This window comes from Scomber scombrus, chromosome 3 (assembly GCF_963691925.1).
Source record: "Scomber scombrus chromosome 3, fScoSco1.1, whole genome shotgun sequence".
Taxonomy (NCBI): domain Eukaryota; kingdom Metazoa; phylum Chordata; class Actinopteri; order Scombriformes; family Scombridae; genus Scomber; species Scomber scombrus.
Window position 1 is genome coordinate 26578546 of NC_084972.1, and position 24424 is coordinate 26602969.

The window sequence follows — 24424 nt, forward strand, 5'->3', positions numbered from 1 at the left end:
GTGCAGTATCATTTGTTTCTGCACTCTAGCGAATAAAAAACTAAAATCCATATTCATGTTCACTTTTTATACAAACCATGTAACTTCTCCTCTTTGCGTGTTCTTCATATTGATTCTCCTCAAGGGAAAGCTGAGCTTGTTTGTCGTCTGTTGCAAAATAAAAAACACTTAACATACAGTATATGGCTAGAATCTGCCTTCTTGAAAGCTTTCAGCAGTATTTTTTTTAAAGAAGTAGGTCAGTGTTTGTTGATATCTGATGTTGAATGTGCGTCTGATGGAGAGAGTTGCACAGAAAAGGATCTGCTTTCACAGAACGACAGCTCCCCTTTCATCCCACAGTGCTTCCCTCGTCTTTTTATCTCTGCAGAGTAGGAATACTCTGTCTCCCACTATCTCTTGTACTCTCATGTCATACCCATGTTCAACTATGCACAGGTGATTTCAGGGATGCCAAGGTTGGCTAAGTCCTCCATCCGACTGTGGCATCTACACGTGCAGAGCTGCTTGCTTGTCTCACATACTGTATCTCCCCTATAGCGGAAGTGATAACACTTAAACATTATTGGGTGTATTTATTTATTTATGTATCTATTACCAGGAACACGATGCAGTGGAAAGTGTCTGTTGCATCTTCATGAGTGCCAGAACCTCATTTATTAAGTTTTTCTCATGTATGATTGCTGCTCGATGTTAAGCATTGAATTAAAAAAATGTTTTTGCAAGAAAAGGCTTGTAAATATGCGTGAGTGCTTGCACAGCAATATAAAAGTATATGACAAACAACTCATAATCTGCATTTTGAATCTATAAGAGCACTGCAGGTATAATTTACCTACTACTATGTATGGAAACATAAACTATAAATGTCTGGATTTGTTGTTAAATACATTTGAGGAACAAGAATTGCGTACACTGAGCTGTTTTTATATTTTTATTGCTGCTTGTCAATGTGAAACAGAAGATAAGAGTTAGACAAATATAAGATGAAAGAAAAGAGGAAGAGAATCATCATGTAATTTAACAAAAAAAGAGAACTGTACAGTTTTGTGTGCCCACATGCGAGTGTGCCTTTACTGTCTGTGCGTTTGCAAGAGAAGATAGTTGGGCAGAGTACACAGGGAGGGGAGAAACTTTGTTCCTCCCTTCCTCCTACAGCATGTGTCTGCAGGAGGTGGGGTGACAAGTAAAAGAGGAAGGAAGGGAAATTATATTCTCACATTACTGCACATGTTTAACCTCACACACAGCTGTATGAATTCTGACGGACAGCTATCAACTTTTCTCTCCTAGTTTATTGCCTGAGGGACAGTGAGTGCAAAGTATCATTGTCAATCTCGCCTTTTTCCTTGCGGCTGACAGTGACATCAACACCGTTGCTCTTGTCAGCTCGTCTGAATCCGTACTTGTGGAATGATGACCGAGCTTAGGATAGCAAAGGATGGCTTATTTGAGGGGCTGCTCAACAGTCCCCCCAGTAAGCCTCTTCTCAAGAGACGATGCATCAGTGATGTGAGTATTTTTCGCTTGCTAGAAGTGGGAAATTCTTTTCGCTCTGTTTCATTCTGAAAGTAGCTTAGAGACAGAAATATATATGTTTGGTGTTGTAGAACAGTAGATATTAGATTAGATAGATAGAACATGTATTGTCAAAACCCTTTTATAGCCTTTGTTATGATGTTACTTTCATCTAGAACATTTAAGTTATGGCTTATGGCTCCGGTTATGCGGCACCTTCACAATCTAGCGGTGCATTGCTCCCTTTCTTCCTCAGGAGAGATTCAGCGCTGATGTTGTTCTGTGTGGTTCACTGATAATTTGGTCGACATAGGACAGTGCTTCCGGATGTTTGTTTTGCAGTTCAGGAGAGCAGTAACTCCCTGAATATCATATGGCACTGTTTATTTTCACATGTAACAATAGACTGAGGCTGCACCTTTGGCTTTACTAGGTCAGGGTCAGGTAGGAGTGTTTATGCGAGTGAGCTTTTATGAGTGGTGATATGAGTATGTCAAGGAATATGAATATGTTTTAGTACGCGGGCGTGTGAAAAATGCTTGTATGTAGGCACGTGTGTGTATTTTTTCAATCCCTGCAGTGCCTTTCAGTAAATATAAGCTGTTGTGGAAACATCAGCTTGGCACTTCAGTCCATTTGTGTTACATGGTGAACGGAGGGCTCAACCCCACTACAAGCACTGCCGTCAGGATCGCATCCTCCTTCATTTCAAGTTGAAGCTGCTCAAAATTCCATAACGTGGCCTTTGCAGATGAGAAGAGCATGCCTGTAGGTATTTTCTCCCACTTTAACCTGTACCAGTGCCTTTGCTATTGGACAAAACACTGAATTATGTTATGTGGCAGTACTTGACAGGATGCTATTATAAATCTAGTAGCTGGATTGATGCCTCTCTGTTTAATGAGCTGCACTGCTATCAGTGCACCACCTGGACTCATGCTGATCACAACACATCCAGATTATACGCAGCCGACCTGAAAACCTGTTGCCAGACCATCCATGTCAATTTATTTTAACTGCGTGATTTGTAATTCCTGTATCTGCTTCTTACCTGGCAGGTTGAATGTGTCTCTTTCATACAGTAAAGGAACTGAGTGCTTCAGACACCAAAACCACAGTGTCTTCCAGCTAATTTGGCTGCTGAGCACAGTCAGATGAGCTGTTGGCTGTAGCAACAGAGAGAAGCTCCATGGAGCTTTGAGGCTCATTTCCCCCCTAAGAGTTACTTGTTTACAGTGTGTTTGTCTTGAAGCATGGAGGGACGATTCTCTTGGCATTGAATGAAGTCTCAGTGAGATTGGTGTCAAGTGGGGAAAGGAATGCATCAGGGAGCAGCGTCATAGCAAAATATGGAACTAGAGGGTGTCGGAGATTCCAACAGGAGGTCTCGTGTCTTGAGACTGCACAGCCTGCTTTTGTAGAGAGCAGAGATGAGAGATGAGTGAACGCAGTAGGGGAAACATGTCAACACAGCTCTGCTAACTATCAAATCCATGTTCTTTTTTGGATCTTTGTCAACTCTCTCCACCAGACCTCGGACCTGTTTGCCATGATCGAGAGGATGCAGGTACTGTACGAAGCCTCTGGCTCTGCCTTTTATTACACGCTGCCTAAACTCGTCCGTTCTGCGTCTCAGGCTTTAATCAAATGCCATCCTCAAAATTTCACTCGCTTGGGATATAAAACTTCCATGTATTTCTATTTTCAGACTCAAGTTATTCTGCTTTTCCTGCTATTTTTGTGTTCCAGATCACCACCCTGCAACTGCAACACTTTTATGTGTGTCCATATTTTCCTCTATTTGCCATGAATGTGTTTTTTTGTATTTTAGCAGTGCCAGCCTTAGGCTGTCTTTAGAAACCTGATGCTTCTGAATGTGCTGAACAGAGCCCTTGTGTCTTTTCCACAGGGTAGTTTTGTCTGCATCATCAGATGTGTGAAATCCTGTTGTGTTTTTTTAGTGTGCTGAGGTCTTTGTAGGAATGTAGTTTGTTTTGTAGCCGGTGATGTTCAACTCCAGAGTTACATGAACCTGAATCAAGACCAGTAGGTTCTAAACAGGACAGTGAAAAGACATCAACACAGATTAAAAAGAAACGTTGATCTTAGAGTGTCTCTGACACTGCAGGCATCTACACAATGTCCCTTTTAACACACTCATATTTTCTTTTTTAATTTCTTTTGATTTTGAAGTGGTAGATGGAAGTAGTAGTAGTAGTAGTAATGTGACAAAGTCTATTTTTTGTTACATGCACAGTGTCTCATATTGTGTTAACCATGAAGCATTAGCATTGCAATCAACGTAATACTGGAAAGACCTTTTCTATCTGAATAGTCATGTGTGGCAGCATACATAAAGTTGTTTAGGCTTAGACTATAAAACACTAAGATCTCAAACAATAACATCTTTTAGAAGTTGCTGAAACGAGGAAGGATCACAGGCGTGAAAGGCATGATGTATAGGCGTGAAAGTATGTATTGCTAATGCATTCATTTTGGTTATAATTTCTAAAGCTATTCTGAGCGATCTGGGGATTTTTTAGGGGTTCAAACTTTATTTTTTTCCTGTTTATCTTTGGTTGTTCAGTTACTGAATAAAAACGAAGTAGCACTTGTGTGTTGCAACAGTCAAAACACAAGAAGGATATTTTTTTATTAGCAATGCATATTCTATAACAAAAAGAGTGTGGGAGGGAAAGAGAAACAGAAGCAGTAGAACTGTCTTCAAAGACTGAATTTAATGAAAGCATTTCCAATTTCCATTTGATTAATCTTCCTTATAGTCCTGAAAAAATATGCATCAAATTTGATACGTTTTAAATCTTACTGTAGGGTATTAGGGGGCACTGAACATTAATGCTTCTTTACTCATTTCTCCCTGTGCTTTGTAAAGTGTCAGTGGTTATGAGTCAGTAGAACAAGAATAGATAGATTAGGTAAGTCTTTTTGTTACTTTATGGCCCCTAAGTGAACTTGTGGTTAATAAACCACTACCAGCAGTTTGGCTTCATGTGAACATCTTTCCAGTTGTCATGGACCTCTGCTTATCTTTTTTGTACACTATAGTCTCTGACACATCACTCTTCTTTCACTTCCTCTTTCTGCTGCCCAGCTGATTGATCTTGTGTTGTGTAAACATGAATTATTGTCACACAAGCTAAATCTGACACTGTCATGCACAAGAAATTTCATTGCAGTCAAAAATGTGTCTGTGTGTATTTTTGCACACGGTGAACCAGTCTTGTAGATATTTCACCTGCTCCATGAGTATGCTATTATTATTTTTCTCTCTCTCCCCTCTACAGAGTTGCAGAATGGATGAGCAAAGATGCCCCCTTCCTCCCCCCCTCAAAGTGAGTCGCAAATCCTCACATCTCCTCATAGACTACAGTCTGGTAAAGCATCCGTTGTGGCAGTAGATTTATAAACCTTTCCTTATCAGCTGTCAAACAGGCTTTAGGATGCTCACCGGCTGAGTTAAGAACTCGACGGGGACTAAACAAACGAAATCTGCCACTGTCCTATTACTTAGGCAGACTAATGCAGTTTTCACTGAAGACTGGGAGATATTCTCCACAGGGGCCTGGGGTCAACTCAGAAAGGGCAGAAATAGATGGCAATCGTTAAAAGGAGGATATAAAAGTATTTATTGCTGAGGATTTAGAATAATCAGGTTGGTGAGGGTTTGGCTATACCCTCAAATCTGTGTAATGTAGTTTTGGAGTTTAAAGTAAAAACTCCAATAAAAGCTCCTATTCAGAACAGTGTGGAAAGATCTGTTATTTTATAGGCATAAATAATGAAAGAAGAATATCATCCTATAACATTTTAAGCAAATTAGCTATCAGTGATGTATATTATGGTCAAAACTGAGTCATGTGAATGATTTGTGAGTGTTAACCTGACTGCAGGGTTTTGCTCCCTTTCAGCCGCAAGAGCATTAGTGCTGCTGAGAACTGATGTTGGGCGATAAGACCTGTGCACACCAAGCCTGGTTTTTATGGGTTTGCTTTGCACACAGAGTAATTATCATGCTGAAACAGGAAAAGGGTGTTCTGTAAATCCAATAGTTGCTGCAGTGTTTAAATACACTATTGTCTGAACTATCAGTGATTGTGTGTATTTTGGAAGTTGTGATTGGCACTTTTTACCAGTTTTCTGACATTTTATGAACCAAACAATTACCCAATTAAAAACTAATCAACTGATATCTTGATAATGAAAATAATTTTGAGTTCCCTTATTTCTGTGATTATATAATACTGCTACAGTCTACCCTAAACAGCAATAAAAACATTTTGTAATTGTAAAAGTACCTTTTTAGACTCAACAATGAGCAACAGCTTCTATCTATATCCAGCATTTTAAAAAATGTTGAGGGAAAAGTACATTATGTAAGAGGAGATATTGATTTCTCCATGGTAGCTTTGATTGCCTCTAATACAGTGACATAAGAATGGTTGTATTTTGGGTAAAAGGCGGGAGTTTCACTTTGTTCAAAGAGAACGATTGTTTTCTTGATCTTGCTGTCACTTCTGCTACATGTAGCCAGTAATTTGTATTGGACCAAGTCCAGACATGCTCTGCTGGAGTTGTTGAAAAGATTGTTCTGTGGAGAAAATCATTACTTAAAACTGAGAGAAAGTGGATAAGCCAAAGGTAAATAGCAGCACGATGGATCAAAAGCTTCTGAAATATGAACTTCTTTCACACCACCACATGCATATCTAGTAGGAACCCAAATTATCTTTTTGAACATCAATACTGAGAGTTTTTAGCACCCTGTCTCTCTTAAATGGGCCCAAACAGTTAGATAATAACAACAAGTACAAATTGAAGTCTCAGATAAACGTTACCTGCTAAAAAAAAAATATGGTCTCCATTTGTGGTCTCGGTTTGAAGCATGAGGAAAGTCACAATGAAAAATGTAGAACTAGATAGTTGATGTGTTGTCACAGTGTTTATGCTCATTGCTATTTTTCTCAAGAAGCAAAACTGAAAGTATGACTAGAAGCAGCTCTTTGTCAGCTTGACTTATATTTGTTTCCCCCCTGCAGACAGAAGAGGACTACATCCCTTATCCCAGCGTTCATGAGGTACATATAATGTACTTTCTGCACAAATAACTCACACTACACACTTTATACTTTACAGACGTCAAAAAACTAAAGCTAAAGGTAGACTAAAAGGCAAAAGTAAAAAAAACAAGAGTTTATTTGATTTGCTGCAGCAGTGAAAGAGTTGCTGTGCTTGATGCAACACATTGATGAGTAGTTAGGAATCAATGTTCTTTCTAAAACATTATTAATTCCATCACTGTCAGGTTCTGGGCCGTCGTAGCCCTTTTCCACTCATCCTGTTGCCCCAGTTTGGAGGTTACTGGATTGAGGGGACCAATCATGAGCCTAAAGATCCACCAGAGGCAGATCAACCTCCCTGTCCTACCTCCCACATCAAACTGGAAACCAATAGCACCGCCAAGATCTACAGGAAACAGTTCATGGGCAAGGTGAGGATGAGTTTGATGGGTAAACAAAATATCCGTCTTGAAAAAAAAAGTGCACGTAAAATCAAATTTTCTCTTGAATTATACTGGTGATCTACTGGTGATTTCGAAATAATAACATTTGGCTTTAGGTAGCAAAACTACATAGAAAATAGTTGACAATATTTTATACAATTGCTTGAACAGGGCTCAATTGTGTATTGGAAAATAAAGTCTAGTCTAGTATATTTGTTATCAATTGTGTGTGGGTTAGCTATCATCACCTTTTAAAGTGCTAGGACATTTTTCAGGTATATGGAACAACATGTGGGCTTTGCTAACCGCTACATGATTAAAAATCCTTGCCAAACTGATAAAATGAAGAAGTGCATGTACAAGTGCATACACCACACAAAGTGGAAAAAACCCAACTCCCAGTGTTGATATATTATGCCATTTGATAGTAAACTGTGAAAAAAATTGCATACTGGAAAATACAGCGCATCCATTACAGCAAATGTGCATTCAGTAAAGATTTGTCGAAAAGTTGGTACATTATACCTTGTTTCTTACACCTTTTTCTCAAGGGATAGAGTTAGTAATTTAACCACTTTCCTTAATTAGAGGATGATTAATCTCTCTACCCCTCTCCATTTCTAATTTATTATGGCAGTTTGTATTATTGTGTTACCCACTGTCACTTGCTGGAGGAGGTAGACATCCTTGCATTAGAGTGTCTTCTGCTTATCTGCCCGCAGGAACACTTTAATTATTACACCATGGATGCTGCCCTGGGCCACTTGGTCTTCTCCATGAAGTATGATGTCATTGGGGATCAAGAGCATCTGCGCTTGATGCTTCGGTACAATTTCCTATTATCTTTATCCTTGACCTGTTTTCTCTCCTATTCGTGCTTCTGTTGCTTTGTCTTAGTAATGATCCTTTCCTTTCCAATATACATAGCAATATTTCTTTGCCTTTATTCTCCTTTCTCTTTTCTGGTCTCTCTTCCTATGTTCATCTCTGCAATGCAGCTTTCTTTCTGTACCCCTGCAACACTACTGGCTTCAAATATCCATGTAGTGGTGTGATTTTGTTTTGGCATATACACATAATTGTCCCAAACAGAACAATAGTCTTTTCACACATGACTTGACTGCTCTGTGTAGATTAAGGTTTTTTTGGGGGTTTTTTCCCCATGGTGAACAACTTTGAGTTAAGAAATGATGACACACAGGAAGGAGAGTGTTCTTCTTACCCGCACAGCTTCCCTCAGTGATGAATTTAAAATGTATTTCCCAGTTTGATTGCTATTAATAGGCCACGCTTTAGCATGCCACCACAAGCTGTCAAAGGCCACCCTATAAATGTTCCCATCAATTTCATCTTCAGTTAGATATGACTTTACATTTGTGCTGCTTATTTTACAGAGGCAAACAATGTCCAAGCCACTGTTGTTTAAAAGGATTGGAACTACAAATGTGTTCATCTGTCTTTTATAACATGAAATTGGCTCATTAACAGTATCTTATTTGTGAAATATGCTATTTAAACAAAGTCCATTATAAAAAGTGTTCCATAACACCTGATTCGGTGGACATCTGTTCCATCAAGCCTCTGGTGGTTTTTATTAAAGTAACAGTGGCGTGAAAAATAAGCTTTTCACAACTTGTCCTGTTTCTCATAACCTGCAGCTATGTTACCATAAATACACCAGAACAACCCCGTCTCCTAGAAATGATGTCTATATATATGACTAAATTGTTTACTCAGTTATGTTGTATTGGCAAATGTAATCATTGCCTGAATTATGTTCACAGGCAACTTTTTTTTAAGTGAATAAGATGCAAAGTTAGTGACAGATTGTGGGGATTTGAATTTTAACAAAGTACTGCCAGTGCCTAAACATAACTATAAAACAGCTGAGTAAAATCTGAGAAATGAAATATGTTGTCCCTGAGCATTTTACACATACGCCCAGTATCAACATGTTTGGCTGAACTTTTACAACATTTCCTCATTATGTTAACAGTAAATCTAATTTAGGCAGCATTACATTTCCTTAAAAATATATGCTGTTGCAATTTAGTTGTATATTATGTAATACCTGAACTCCCTCCAGCTCAAGTACGCTCTGCCAATGAAAGGCACCTGGTACTACCAATACAACATGGTCTTAAGTCACTAGTTAGACTCTTCTTTTCTGTAGAGGGAGATACCAAACTCCATTTGATCCACAGAATCCCTCCCAATTTTTAAGAAAAAGCTAAACATCCAGCTCTTTCATGAACACATCCACAACCGATGGACTGAAAAGGGGAAAAACACAAAATAAGTGTCTATGCACTCCATGCATTGTGCACTGCCTGTTGGAACCTACGTCCTATTGGACTTGAATTTAAGCTTTATGGCACTTACTTGCACAATTAAAATTGATTAAAATCAATTAATCTTTTGAAGTAAAATATATCCCAGAGTCCAACAGAGATGTGTGTTAGTCATTTATGTTCTAAGAGTTGTGTAATATTGTGAGTATAAATATGTGTTCAAATGTTTGTGTGGTACAGCACTCAAGCCTCTCTTTATAAATATTGACTTAAAAAACTGTGCTACAAAGTACTCAAAATCAGCATACTATTCATTCGTGTTGTACAAGTATAATACCTCCCACCCACCCAACATGGTACTCACTCCCTGAAATCCTCTACTCCTTCACACTCGGCTAAAGACAGACGAGGGGGAGAGAGGGAGAAACTCAAAGCACTACATAACCTGTGAATAAATTTTAGTACCCGAGAGACTCCACTCCAGGTTTTAATAGCTGCATTCCCTCTTTGTTACCTCGCTACATAATCATCCACTCAACATTTTTTTACCTGGTGATGTTTTCCACTGGGTGGGCACCACCCACACTCACCCCATCACCATCATCACGTCAAACTCACTCCCTTCAGCTGTTGTAGCCACACGCATTGACTCACAGTCCATATTTAAAGTGTTGTAATGTATATGACGACCTACATTAGTCATGACCTCTTTTTTAAAATATTATCTTTCATACACTATCAAATGCAGATTTTAACAACTGTAGCAAACTAATGAGGATACATTTAGCTCCGTGAATGAGTTGTAAAGTGACCTTCTGTAGTTTCCAGCTGTTTGGTTTTAAAACAAGAATCTTGTAAAAGGGTGCATGGCCCGAGCAAACAGTCAGCATCACCAGATAATTATCCATGTGGTAGATATGGAAACAAAAAAAGACGCCTTGTTCTTGCATTGCAGTGTAGAGTTCATACTAGTATGATTAGTTGGAAAAAATGTAAGATCAGACTAAGATCAGTTATTACAGTCTCACCTTGTCTGGCTGCTTAGCTTACACACTTTTTTTTTTTTTTTTTTAAATCAGTGTGTTTTCACTTTGTAAGAGAAACGTCAAACGTAATGCTATCTCAGGTAAAGGTGGCTTGGATTGTAAGAGTGTTAACCTCTCCAAATCCAATAAAGGGTTAGGGTTAAATTCATTCTTTAGACACTTGTGCTTTTGGTTTTGGAAAGACTTGAACGAAAAAGACCCCACTCTCAAAGGGTATTGCTCTTCTTACAGGCCAATGCACACCACTTCACCTTAATAAGAAATCTGAAGATTAACTGCAGTGCCTGGTTATTTTTGCTAAGCTATGATTGGCCAATCAGTGTTCATAGGAGCAGTCAATTATGAGCAATTATGAGAAACTCAAGAGTTTTCTCTAAATGTTCATTTTTATGGTGTACTGAACAGTTTTGGCTATTTTATTGTGATGCATTTGGGGCAACAAGGATGTGAACAGTGTATGCTATCGTGCATTGGTCAATACAGTAACTGACTGTTGTATAACTAGCCCCTGAGAAAAATTAAGTAACTTAAAGTACTTCCGTAGTGCAGTGATTGCCTCACTAAATGTAAACTATTATGAAATGTTCTGACTGTCTAGACATAGATGGTGTTGTAGCACTCAGTGGATCTACAGGTTTTGCAGTACTGTTACTTTCCCTTTTTGGATAGAGCAGTGACCCTCTTGACCTTCTCACAATCTGTTCTCAAAGACATGAAGTGTAAACACGATCACTTTTTCCAGCTCCACGCAGCATCTATAGGTCTGCTCTGAAGTCGTGATTCACATGCACGAATGCAAGAAAGCATCAAAGAAAGAAACTATTAAAGCAGGGGGATTGATTTGGATTAGAAAATTAGAAATAAAACAGAGCATTTTGACTTTTCTAACTGTTTGACTTTCAGCAACAAGTTTAAAACCTACCATGATGTGATCCCCATCTCCTGCCTTACCGAGTTCCCCAATGTGGTTCAGATGGCCAAGGTAAGAAGTTGATATTGTGCAAAACAGATTGCCATAAAAATGTTTTTCTGCACACAGTATAATTAAAATGTACCTTTTGACTTATAGCTTGTTTGTGAAGAGGTAAACGTGGACAGGTTTTACCCTGTCCTCTACCCAAAGGTAGGCACTATTCATCATTTTGGGTTTTTTTAAATTATAATTATTTTCTTGGCATTTAGCTCAGTGAAATTTAGTGGACACTTTATCTTCTTGTCCTCAGGCATCAAGGCTAATTGTCACCTTTGATGAGCATGTGATCAGCAATAACTTCAAGTTTGGGGTTATTTATCAAAAGTTTGGCCAGGTGCGTGCTCTTCAGAGATACAGCTCCTATTCTTTGCTTTTGAAGTCACTGAATATGTCCTTCACTTCCTCCTTACAGACATCAGAGGAGGAGCTGTTCGGCAACATGGAAGAAAGTACTGCCTTTGTCGAGTTCTTGGAGTTTCTGGGTCACAAGATTGAGCTTCATGACTTTAAAGGGTTTGGATGTTTTTCAGTTCAATTTCTTTCTATTTTCTCAGCAGCAGATTAAGTACTTTTTGGTTCATTCTTAGTATAATGCTTTACCTCATGTCTGTCCGAAGCAGGCCATCTTTCACTTTGCTATTGATCAGAGTTTACTTTAAATGAATCCCTGAAAAAAACGATTTAGTCTCTCTAAGTGTCCTGATATTTGTAGTGTTGCTTACATTGTGATTGAATAGGCAGAAGAAGTGCCCTTGGCATTCCCTCAGTGATGGATGAGCGTGGATGAGCCGGGTGCTCTGAGAGCATGCACTTATGTTCCACTCCTGACACCGCTTTGTTCGTCTCTCTTCTGTCTCGCTTTTAGTTGTTCACCTTAATCCCCTGCTCGCCTGTTCGTCTCATTCTTTCTTCTCATCTCCTATTCCTTTATTCTCCGTCTTTTTCATGCTTCTCCTTTTCTTCTCCAGGTTTCGGGGTGGGCTGGACGTCACTCACGGGCAGACAGGGACAGAATCTGTCTACACAAGTTTCCATAACAAAGAGATTATGTTCCATGTGTCCACCAAGCTGCCTTACACAGAGGGAGACTCGCAGCAGGTATAGTGACATTTCAGTGATTAGTTAACAGCGTAACTAATACCTGTTTCTCTACTGTTTTCAATATGCTTCATTAATTAATTTGTAAAGGCCTCTTCGTGTGACTTCTCCATTTGTCAGACTGCAGCAGCAACAGTAGCTAATGTGTGGGTGGAGTTGAAATCCAAAGTTTTGGTTAAGTACAGTAATTAGAATCTGTTAATGTACTATTTCTGAGGTGCAAAGTGTAAACTAAAATCATAAATGAAATATTCAAGATCCTTTACCTTTAAAGCCCTACCTTTGTTTTACAAGTGCACCACAAATGTTGGTGTTAAGCCATTTCCTGCAATTTAGGTTTGCAGGTTTGATGTCCTCACTTACGCTCCTGTCTTAGAGAAATGTCTTTTTTTTAAGGGCTATCATTTTCACACATTGCAGCATTCTCCTCTGGCACTGGAAGGTATTGTAGTTTTGAAACTGAAGACTTCTTTGACACCATGTTGCAATAAGCTACATTTGTCCTCAGCTGCTCTTTACAGCCTCTTAGATTGGTTTGATCTGTTACCACAGTAACCCTGCTCAGACTGTCCATATTGCCGAGGCATGAGGAGAAACAGAAGACATAAACAACACCCACATGGGATGATTTATGAGAGAACTCGAGAAAAGGAGGCAAGGTGCAGCCGTAATAACATATCATTATTTCAGGATGGAGAAAGTGCAAAATTAATGGACTGAATTTTATCTAATTTGAGCTGATATACAGCATTAACAGATGTCAACTGTCTCAATCCACATTTGCTGAGTTCAAGTGTCTAACTGTCAGCGGTGTCGCTTGAGTTTCACAGTTCATCTGCACAGAGAAAGTGGGATAAATGTTCTTCAGCTATCTGGGTTCAGGAAGCTCTTGAGTAAATATTAGAGCTGACAGCCAATAAGCTCAGGGATGATGCAGTAGCATCCCGGATGCTCTGCCTTTGCAGCCACACGCATCCTTTTTCCCTCTCAGTCTTCACCACTGTCTTACACTGCTGACACTGATTTCTTCTAAAAGGGAAAAGGTATATTACGGACGAAAGTGTAACCAGAATTTAATAATTCGTTTTCAAAGGGCTTAAGTAACTTTTTATCCCGTTAATTGTATTCAATCAAATATTAAAGCAGATATCTTTTCTTTAATATTGTTATTTATTAATAGATCTCTGTGTTTAGTGTGTCTCAATAAAATCTATCTAAGTCTAATTAAGAGTATTTTAATAAATTCTAAGAAATTTGCACCTTTGATTAATGTAGTTGGGGCCGTTAGACTGTTTGCTTTTGGAGTGTTTAAAACATTTTCTATTCATTAGGCGTTAACTTAACGTGTATAGCATATTCATGGCTGCTATGTCTTCAGCAAGTTATGAAAACCTGCCAGAGCCTGAAACAGATGGTTGACTGTTCTTATGTGAACAAACAGAATGGCATAACAGACAGAGGCTGTAAAGTAATCAGACTGATAACTGGGAAAGAATCATATATCCAAGATTAAATATTTGCTGTGCTGTACTGTGCACACAATTGATCTACTCTTGAGATATGAATAGTATCACCACCTAACACCAAAGTTAATGTGACCAGGTATAAAGTGTCTTTGTTAAAAGGCTGTACTAGTGCAGGGTTAAATAACGTGATGACTGATGGAGGGTAATCAACGCATGCTGTCACTGAGCAGGTGTCACGATGTTGGAGGCTTTTTACTTAGGAGGAACACAGGAGCTGGGTCTATTTTTACCGAGACTTTCTGCACTGAGTATTTCTGTTTATCACCAAACGGTATCTGGCTGCAAAATCTGATATATGTGCCTCCACTCACATGCTGTGGAATGATCTGGGTCACGCTGTCTCCATGATAAGAATCTATTTCCATTTTTGGTGGGCAGAACAGGATTCTTTTCGGCATTCTTCTAGCATTGTAGTATTTTTGGAGTATTTTACTGTTTGATTGCAACATTTCTGGAAGAAGTCTCAAACAAGAAATTCACTGCACTTAGTCCTATTTTTCATTTGTTTCATTTTCACATGAAGAGAGCAAAGTCTTATGTTCTCTGATATTTATGGGAGCTTGTGTGCCATCGAAATAAGAGTTCCTAGCAAAAGGCAATGTGGTGACATTTTAAATTCATATTTCAGCAGAGGAAGAAGGTGTCCTTAATTCTTGGCAAACACCAAGCTTCTTAAAATATATTGCTTGGATAAAATTTTAATATTGAGCACAGTCGCTTCATCCTCCAAGTGCATGACTGTCCTTCTGGCAACTTTAAGCTTTCCGGCAACAAGGAAAATACAACCATTCAGCAGCAACGATTTTGGTCACTGACACTCAGACATTTGTATTATCATAAACCACTTTTGTTTGACTTTGTGGTGCCGCCAATGCTATTCAGAGTCATTCATGTTCAGACCATCAACAGCCTTTGAAAGCTTGGGCCTAAATTATTCAAGCCTAGTCATAGCTCCATTCGGTGTGTAGTGACTTAAAACAAAATACCAATGAGCACATAATACAGCACTGGGTCAACTTTAACTGGTGTTACAGTAGCCATTTCACATAAACAGTCAGTTTATAGGTGTGATATTTTTCAATTTATATTCATATAATCTGTTAGGGCGGATCTTTGAAGTGATGGGCCTGTGGTTTTAATTCGCTAACTTGTCATTTGAGTTGTTTCTGCTGTTGTTAGTTCTGTTTATCTGTGTCATTTAGCTGCAGAGGAAGAGGCACATAGGCAACGACATTGTAGCCATCGTGTTCCAGGAAGAGAACACGCCCTTTGTACCAGACATGATCCAGTCCAACTTCCTGCATGCGTATGTCGTGGTTCAGGTGGAGGACGCTTGCACAGACAATGTCACCTACAAGGTTGGTTTCGTGGACATGTGTGACCTGTAAAACCCTTTTAGGATTCCCTCATTCATTATTCAGGAGCTAATATTCTTCTGTGTGTCTTTGAAAGTGTCACCTGCGATATGTATCGCAATGTATCTTGCGGAAGGGTTTCATAGCCTTCTCTTTCAGGTGTCTGTGACAGCGAGGGATGATGTACCTTTCTTTGGGCCTGCTCTGCCTGACCCTGCCATCTTCAAAAAGGTCAGTGTTCACACCAGTGCACAAATTCAGCTCCACTTTACAAGCAGAAATCATAAACCTTGTTTCCCTCTCGCTGTATATGCCTTCTTCAGGGCCCAGAGTTTCGAGAGTTCCTCTTCACCAAGCTCATCAATGCAGAGTACGCCTGCTACAAAGCTGAGAAGTTTGCTAAGCTGGAGGTGAGAAGAGTCCTGCAATGAAAAAATCACTGTTAGATTGTGAATACCTGAAGTGTATGTGTGCACAAGTAAGCGCACACACCTGGATAGATGTGCATCCTGCTGGCTGTTTTCTTCATGGGAAGTGATTTCCCATGACAACATGGGTTTATTTTCATCCATACCAAACAGCCACAAAGCAAATGGGCGGATGTGGTGAGGTTGTATCATTTTCATCCATGTTAACCACATGGTTTAATTTGAAATCACTAACTAATTTGCATCTGTCAACTTTCAAAAAAACAAGTGCCAGTACCTGTGCAAACTGTCTGTGTTGTTTGGTTTCAGGAGCGCACTCGTTCAGCCCTGTTGGAGACTCTGTATGAGGAGCTGCACATCAACAGCCAGTCCATGATGGGTATGGGTGGAGACGAAGATAAGCTAGAGAACGGGGGTGGAGGAGGAGGAGGCTTCTTTGAATCCTTTAAGGTACAGCCCCATCCCTCATTTGATGAGGCGCACCGTTAATCTGCAACTCCACATGCATGAAAGAGAATGGTAATGAGTGGAGAAACTTTTAGGATGCTTTTTTTTGCCTCTCCTGTATCTTGGCTGGGACTCTGGGTATTCACACATGAGAAGACAAAGCATAGAGAATTTTCAGTATCTCAAAGGACCAGTCCTGTGGCATTTGATTTCCTCACTTGGCTGGGACTGTTGAACTCGGTGTGTGTTTTCACGTGATGGTGTGGTTTTTGAAACTGGGAAGCGTCCTGTTGTGTACAGAAGGCACTGACTGAGAATGCTCCATCAATGACCATTAGGGTGGTGGAGCGTAGCCCAGCCGCTGAGGCACAGCGGTGGGAGCTGTGATTGTGTGTGCCTGATGAACGATTTAATGACCGCTCATTAGGGAGCTGATGATGCAGTTTGCATGTTTCCCCATGGGCAAGTGTTCCTCTGCTGTTTTTCTATTCTCTCTGTGTTTCTTAGTAGTTCTCAGCCGTCTATTATGTATTTCTCTGCAATGTGAGAGAAATGTATCCACCTCTTTTTCCCATACCCACAAATCCTCTCTCTCTACCCATCGAGAGCCATCATTCTGCCTCACTTTCTCTCTTTCACACCTCCACAAATTACATGTGCAAAAATTCCCCACTCTCTTATTCTCTCTCTCTGCCTCTGTCAAGCTGCGTAGATTCTGCTGTCCTGCTGTCTCTCCTGCTTTCTCTCATAGTCTTGGTCTTCCTGGCTCACGCTGTGTCTCATCTCCCCCTCCCATAACACAAAACCCCAGTATAGACTCACTACTGTTGAATGACAACTTAGTACATACGAGATGCGGTTTCATCCTCCTACACTCCAAAGCCTCAACCCTCTGTGAACCTCCATTTCTCTCATGCAGCCTTTCCCTCCTGACTGTTGACCTGCACTGCCCCTAAGTGTTCGAAAATAGTCCTGCATACACCTGCAAATAAACACACGTCCATGTAAACACATTGATGCCCTCAGAGATTCATCACATTTATTCTAAAGTAAACACACATATAAGCTCTTCAAATAGGTTCAGTATGTAGTCTTATGAACAGTATGAGTAGTAACAGACAAAACTAGACATTCATTAAAAATAATTGGCCAAATGCAGCAGTCTATAACAAAATTAACATTTTTGACAATGCATAAAATATATCTGGATATATTATATAATTATGTACATACATTACATGTATTACAAGTTTTGTGAAAATACAGTGGGAATTAAACATACACTGTGTATTTATTCACTAAAATGTACATATACAGTACATCAGCATTTGAAATGGGCTTAATTTGGACTTAATTTGAGCATAAATCCATATACTGTACGTGTGTGGTATATATTGCCTTGAAACATCAGTCAGTGTGTTGCATTTCCACATTGTATCAAAGTGGATCCACTGATAGTATCTCCTCGTTTTTCTCTGTAGCGGGTCATCCGCAGCAGAAGCCAGTCTATGGACGCCATGGGCCTCAGTAACAAGAAGTCAAACACAGTCTCCACTAGTCACAGTGGCAGCTTTACCCACAATCCCGCAGAGAGCCCCAAAACCCCAGGGATTGTAAGTAACGCAGTTTGGTTCACATGATGCCTACCCAATACATACATTTATGACACAGTATTTGTACCATTCATAGCACAGTGGACAAATGCTCATACACACACATCTAACCCCCATTCTTTCTTACCAGCAGCACTTCCATCAGTAGTTTCACATCAAAGCCCTCGCTTTTACTCCTGATATTTTTAATTCACTCTTGCTTTGTGCTAAAGCAGCTTTCACGGATTGCCTTTTTTTTCCATTTATAGCTCATAGTGTTCTTATTAATGAAAAGTTTTTTTGTTTGGAAAAATTAACAGCATAATTCATTCTCAGCATTTCATCCATTATCATCTGTTGACGGAATCCTCATCACCACATTGTTTGACAGTTAAATAATTAGGATGGTATTAAAAATGGTGTGTGTTGAGTGAATTTAACAATTTCCCTTCTCAATACAAGATGACTGATTGTGTGTGAGCCCCTGTTTAGTCTCTGTCCTGACTCTTAAAGTGAGCTCAGTGTAGCAGCTGTTTGACTACCCAGACTCCCTCCCTCCTTAATGTGCTTTTGTCATGACTGCATCCTCCTGTAAACGTTATAACTTCTCTATGCAGCTGTGTATATGTGCATGTGTTGCTGCAGAATATGCATGGCACAAGCCACAAATACAAGAAGCTCACTGTCCGGTTTGTGTGTCTTTCAAAGGTCGGGGTTGATTATGTTTCTGCTCAATTTGTTGCAATTTGGAATTTGGTTACTGACAGTATTTTGAATTGTAATTAAAATAACCTAAATTCTTAAAGAACCAAGTTTTCTAAAAGCTACCCCTTTAAATTGTGTCCCTTTGCCCTTTTTTCCTTTTGAATGCATCACTAAACCGACCTGTATCCCTCAGGGCAGAAACTGCCGACATGCCTGCTACCTCGGTGGCTCTCTACTGCTGTCATCTACTGCTGTGCCCTCCTGTGTCGAACACCAGGCTGCTTTGGCTCCAAAAAGCTTCTCACTGTTATTTTAATGTCATGTCTTCTCTGTTAAGCCATGCTGTGAGCTCCTTTTTAAGCTCTTTTGCACCGTGCTTTTTAAATTCTGTGTGCTGTGTGCATGAGATCTTATGATATGTTTCTTTTCTTTTCTATACCCCTCCTGCTTTTTCAATCTCTCATCTCCTTTTTTCTCTCTGCTTCCCTTGCCCTGCCTTGTTGGCCTAAGTCATTGCTTGTCCCAGGGAAAAGTCCCAGTAGATATGGACGACGGGGCAGTGCCATAGGGATAGGAACCATAGAAGAGGTTCATGTATATCTTCTCCCTTCTTGTTTACTGTTTTTGTCTCTAACCTTTACTTTTCTAATGTCTTTTTATCATTGTGTAAAATTAGTAGTTTTTAGAATGTGCCTGCTCAGTGTATTAGCTCCTGTGGATGTGAGAGGTTTTCTGATATGTAGGTGTAGTAAGTTACAATGACATTTGTTTAATTATGGTTTCAATTACAATTTCATTCATTTCATTCATTCATATAATTTCTAAACCCCCTTGCATTCATGTATTATGGCAGAGGGAATGATTTATCACAGTCTCAGAGATGCTATAGCTTATTTACCTCTCTGAATTGTAAATGCTTTTTTACAGGTTAATTTTAGATGAGTCTTGTTTTTTTTGTTTCATGTTATGCTTTCCATGGCAGCAGATCTCAGGACCTCATGCATGAATTTCCTTTACTTCATTTAACTTTTAAATTTATTATCAAACACTGCAAGATAAAAGTAATAACGTCAGTAAAGACTCCCACTTCTGTACTTATACATAGTAACTCATGATGAATCATACGGCATCTTAAATTAGAAGTGTGTACCAGAAATTCGAACAAGTAAACTCAACAGTCTGACCTCAATACTTAAATCATAACTAAATAGAAAAATCCAGCAGGAGGCTTTCAAAAGCTGCCAAAGCCTGATGTAAAAGTTAAAATAAGAGAATTAGTCTAAAAAAGTTTCTTAACCTGTGTGTTGATATAAAACCAATTCCTGTCTGAAGGCCATGCATCATGGATTTGTATAACATGTTGCCAAATGTGTCATTACATTATCAAGCCATCAGTTCATAATTTCGTCACCCTATATATATATATATATGTTTTACATGTTTACTTTCACTTCCGCTAGCCTACCTTGTCTTGCACTGTATGTAATTTCTGCTGTGGTTGTGAAATGGTTACACTGCCCCCAGAGTGTGTCTGACTTTCCTCTCCCTACCTGCTGTCAGTCATTGATAATTCCTGGAAAAAGCCCAACCAGGAAAAAGTCTGGGCCCTTCGGCTCCCGTCGCAGCAGCGCCATTGGCATCGAGAACATTCAGGAGGTCCAAGAGAGGAGGTGAGAGGACAGAGCAGAGCTGATCAGCAGGGAGTGGGTAGTGAGGAGAGAATACTGTTGCAACAGATGGAAACAAGGACATTAATATGAGAAATTCAGCTAATGGGAGATATACTGTGAATGCTCTTGTTGGACAGCAGTCTTTGACTAAGAAAGGGGATCATTAATGATTAATGCTATGTGTTGTGCTATGGAGTTTTTTGAATGACAGAAATGTTAAGATGCTACCTGGATTCTGGGTTCTAACATCTGAACAGGAGTTTAATAGCAGCCAAAACATCTTAATTACTGTATACGAGGCTTAAATCCATGGATTATTACTGTATTACAATGCAGCACTTGCAAAATCAATCGATCACTTGATTGATTGATTTCATGCAGCAAACACAAAATCACAAGATAAAAACAGGAACTATAGAATGAGTTCAGAAGTCAAATCAGTTTTGACATCATTAAATTAAATTAAAAAAATAATATATTTAGAATTTGCTAGTTGCTAGTTTTTTGCTAGCTGTCATACCAGACAGACTGATGATTTCTTTAACAAATGTTTGCTGTATGGAACAGAAATTTGTGTTTAATACCAGGGATTTTTCTGCAGACATTTACCATGTTAGACCATTTTCTGTTTGACAGTAAGAAAAGCATATCAACAGGTAAAAGCGGATCTAAGAACTGATTCAATAAAATATCCATCTTAGTCAGCTTCTTCAAACAAAGCTGCTGGGTTTTCTCATAGATCATGTTGGTATTGCTGTCAAAGATGAACTTATTATTATTATTATTTTTATTAAAGTGCCAAAATACTTATGAGACACTTCTGCCTCCTGGCCACTAATCAAATTGTTGCCTGGGGTGTAGTGGCGACTAAAATCAAAGCAGACATCCATAGTTTTTGTCACATTTAGTTCTAAAACGTTAATTAAAATCAGCAATACTAAAGCCTCAGTTTGTGGTTTGTGGCACACAAAAGGCCACTTCTTCTGATCTTACAACACATTTTAAGGTAATATCAATGTGTTGTGACATTAACTTACACTATTTTGATGTCTCAATCTCCATCTCTGTCCTGCAGCCGGGAGGTGTCACCCTGCACCCACAGGACACCGGACAGCAGCCTCTTGTCGCAGGAAAACAAATCAGACAACTCGTCCAATCATAGTTCTCCAGAGTTTGCTGCTACTAAGAACAGGTGACTATTATTTAAATATGTGATCTAATAACACTCAGTATACACAACATAACACATAACTGCAGATTGGAAAGTTATTTGTGGTGGTTGATGCCTTGGATGTGTGGCGAGGGGGTTGCATTTAAATAATCTCCCCGAGCATCCACCTTAATAGTCTAGTTTCTAATGCTTTCTATTGTAATGCAGCATGCTAAAGCATTTCAAAATGTCACTTTCCAGTTATTTTTTCTTACTTTTCAAATGTAGCTTATTAATGCTGCCTCTCATTTTACAGAAGGGGTACCTAGTTAAAGTCTAGTTTAGATGAGTAGAATACATCTTCCACTTTGTATTTTAAGTTGAAGTCTCTTAAATGGGCATACATGCATAAACACTGGTATTGTGTTGTTAAGTAATGTTTTCTCATAATTAAGTAATATTTGAGTAATATATTTGAGTTAATTTGAGATATCTGACACAAAAGCAAACTCCCCTCTGTCTACCATCTAATGGAAAATATGAGATGCTGTGAATAAATTCAGTGTCAGGGAGACACAGGTGTTTGTGCGGTCAGAGTGACCCAGGTGTGTAGTTTGGCGATGTGTTGCAGGGCGCCGTCTATCCCCGAGGCTCAGGACCTTTCCCGCTCTTCCTCCAACGCCAGCAGCTTTGCCAGCGTTGTAGAGGAGCACGAGAACGAGCATGAGGCCGAGGAGGAGTACGACACTGGACTGGTGGGTGGAGAGCGATAACACATCATGAAAGTGTGTGTCATGTCTTTAATCCAAAACAGCAGGCAAATCTTCCTCGCTGTTACCTGAGCAGCTGAAAGGATGTGAGATGGTTTGATAAATGTTCTAGTAATAATAGATTTCAAAATCCATTACATAGACATACATATTACTAGGTCCATGTGTTTCTTTCACCATTTGTATTCAGAAATGAAAGAAAAAAAGTTAATGCATATAGCAGCATATTCTGATAATGTTAGTTGGTAAAAAAAAAGGAAATATTTCTAACTTCCTAACTTCCTTCTACCCTTCCTACAGGAAAGTGCGTCCTGTGTTACGCCACTCAAGAAAGACTCATTTTTCTACAGCTCTGGGGTGGAAGACAGCACATGCAGTACCAGCCAAGGAAGTTTTTCAGGTGAGTTTAAGAGATAAAGGAACCTCATATTACTGGGTCAGTGATAGCCTCAAGGTGTGGGAAGCAGGCAACTTACTTAAAGGTCGACTCTTTCACACATTTAGAGTATCGGGGGGAAATCTAGATGGGGCATATGTTAGAATAACACCCCGAGCAATTAATATGGGAGTGCCCTTAAGTGATAAACCTCACCTCAGCTGCACCAGTTGAAATCAGTGCCAACAACAGTAGACTCTTGAAAAAAGAGCACTAACTCTTCTCACGGGAATGAAGTTAACTTTGCCTAAAAACTACAAACTTATCTATAATTCCCACACAACCTCTGCTATGCTGCACTTTTTTCTGTCACTAATGATTCACCCTGAACCATTAATCTTTTGGATGCTGGGGTATCCTTTTTTTGGCTAGAACAGCTGGCAGCATTTTGTGCTTGAGTTTATTAACCATGACAGCCAAACATCTGTCGCCTCCCTCCCAGCAGCTTCTCGTCTTGAGCAGCAACCCGACGGAGTGAAGGCATCAGAGCCAAAAGCGACAGACAGCCGGCCCAAGACAGAGCGCCCCCCGCAGGAGCACAAGTCCTCAACGGTGAGACAAAGTGCCTGACAGTACTGCTTGTTGGGATTTTACAACATCACTCGAATTAGTGTTCCCTCTGACACTCAGATAATTATCTTATTTTCGTTAAAGTTCATTATGCACCTCAGGTCCATTAAGTAGCTTCACTGGGGCTTTTGATCCTGTTGCCTGATTTTTCCCAGTTGTCATGGAATTGTTGAGGTTAATATTTCCAGTGTTTATGAGCACTTTGATTAAAATGTGAATGATGTCAAAAGCTTCAAAACAGCTTTGTAGATTTAAGAATCGCTTGGTGTATTTGATGTATCTGGTTGTTATGTGTTCTCTCTTATTACATATGTTGATATTAATGATGTCATCATCTCTCCATGTGTATATACAGGACTGTTAGCCACGCCCCACTGATCACTACATCGACGTCCATTTTCAGGTGGGACATAATGTTGATATGTTGTGCCTAAGTAAAGGATAGGTTCACAATTTTTCAAACCTGTCCTAAAACAAGAGTCAGGTGCCCAAAGGAATACTGACACATGAATTTCTTGCACTAATCATTCCTCCTGCTCCTACTGACTATTAAGATACCCCTTCATAACACACTTTAAATGTAAATCCACAGCTCTCTCTCTCTGCAAAAATGTATTTAAACGTTTATTAAAGCTAATATGAGGCTTCAGCTCTCCGGCTTAGTCAAATCAGATCAATATCTTTTAAATGTTATAGTGTTTTATAATTCCCTCTTTTTAATGATCCTTCCACTGCAGCTGAACAGAAAAATACTGTCTGTCGAGACATAAGGAGGAACTTTTTTACTAAAAAGACTAACTGTGGAAGACAACCACTTTATTTGAAAAACTCTACATATTATCTTCAGATAAAGTTTTAAATACATTTTTGCTCAAAACAAGGTTGATCTTGTAATGGTCATTACGAAAAGGAGGAATGATGACAGCAAGCAAAACCTGCACATTATTTTAAGATAGGCTTGAAAAATTGTGAACCTATCTTTTAATGACAGCACGACTGTAAAAATATATTTTCTTATCTTTTAAAGCTGCTTTTTTTCTCGTCTCCTTCTTACCCTTCACTCACTTTCTCTTCTTTTACGTTCATCTGTGTATCTCTCTCATTTTCCTTTCTCTGTCTCAGCATTCCCTTCAGAGGCATCTCTTGCCAAAAATGAGCCAAGGTCATGTGAACTCAAACACAGACGCAGAACAGGAGCAGGAGTTAAAAGCCAGATGAAGAAACTGACAGATCTTCCTTTGTACATTTAGCATGAATCTGCTGCCTGTCATGACAGACACCTAGCTTCATAGACATGTACGTACCTAGAGCCCTCATTCCAGCTCCAC

The 24424-nt window shown here is 39.4% G+C and overlaps 1 protein-coding gene across 2 annotated transcripts; it reads left to right on the forward strand.

Annotated features, from left to right (window-relative positions):
- The first annotated feature begins 3067 nt into the window (after nt 1-3067).
- rap1gapb (RAP1 GTPase activating protein b) lies at nt 3068-23475 on the forward strand. Of its 2 annotated transcripts, XM_062442435.1 has the most exons (22): nt 3068-3085; nt 4824-4871; nt 6576-6614; nt 6842-7027; nt 7762-7865; nt 11280-11358; nt 11446-11499; nt 11600-11683; nt 11762-11862; nt 12318-12447; nt 15227-15331; nt 15488-15559; nt 15652-15738; nt 16066-16206; nt 17685-17816; nt 19011-19088; nt 20061-20170; nt 21246-21362; nt 21952-22075; nt 22391-22490; nt 22972-23078; nt 23452-23475. In XM_062442435.1, exons 1-22 carry the CDS (start codon nt 3068-3070, stop codon nt 23458-23460), a joined length of 2025 nt encoding a protein of 674 aa, XP_062298419.1. In that variant the 3' UTR covers nt 23461-23475. The 2 variants fall into 2 exon arrangements, with proteins under 2 accessions (XP_062298419.1, XP_062298427.1); XM_062442443.1 differs by lacking the exons at nt 19011-19088; nt 22972-23078; nt 23452-23475 and having other exon boundaries at nt 15176-15331; nt 22391-22507.
- Nucleotides 23476-24424: the final 949 nt, after the last annotated feature.

What these genes read in the sequence shown, in the direction of transcription:
- rap1gapb (XM_062442435.1), top strand. An exon ending in TTTATCAAAAGTTTGGCCAG is followed by an intron (nt 11,684 to 11,761) that starts GTGCGTGCTCTT and finishes TCCTCCTTACAG; the next exon opens with ACATCAGAGGAGGAGCTGTT. An exon ending in CAGACAATGTCACCTACAAG is followed by an intron (nt 15,332 to 15,487) that starts GTTGGTTTCGTG and finishes CTTCTCTTTCAG; the next exon opens with GTGTCTGTGACAGCGAGGGA.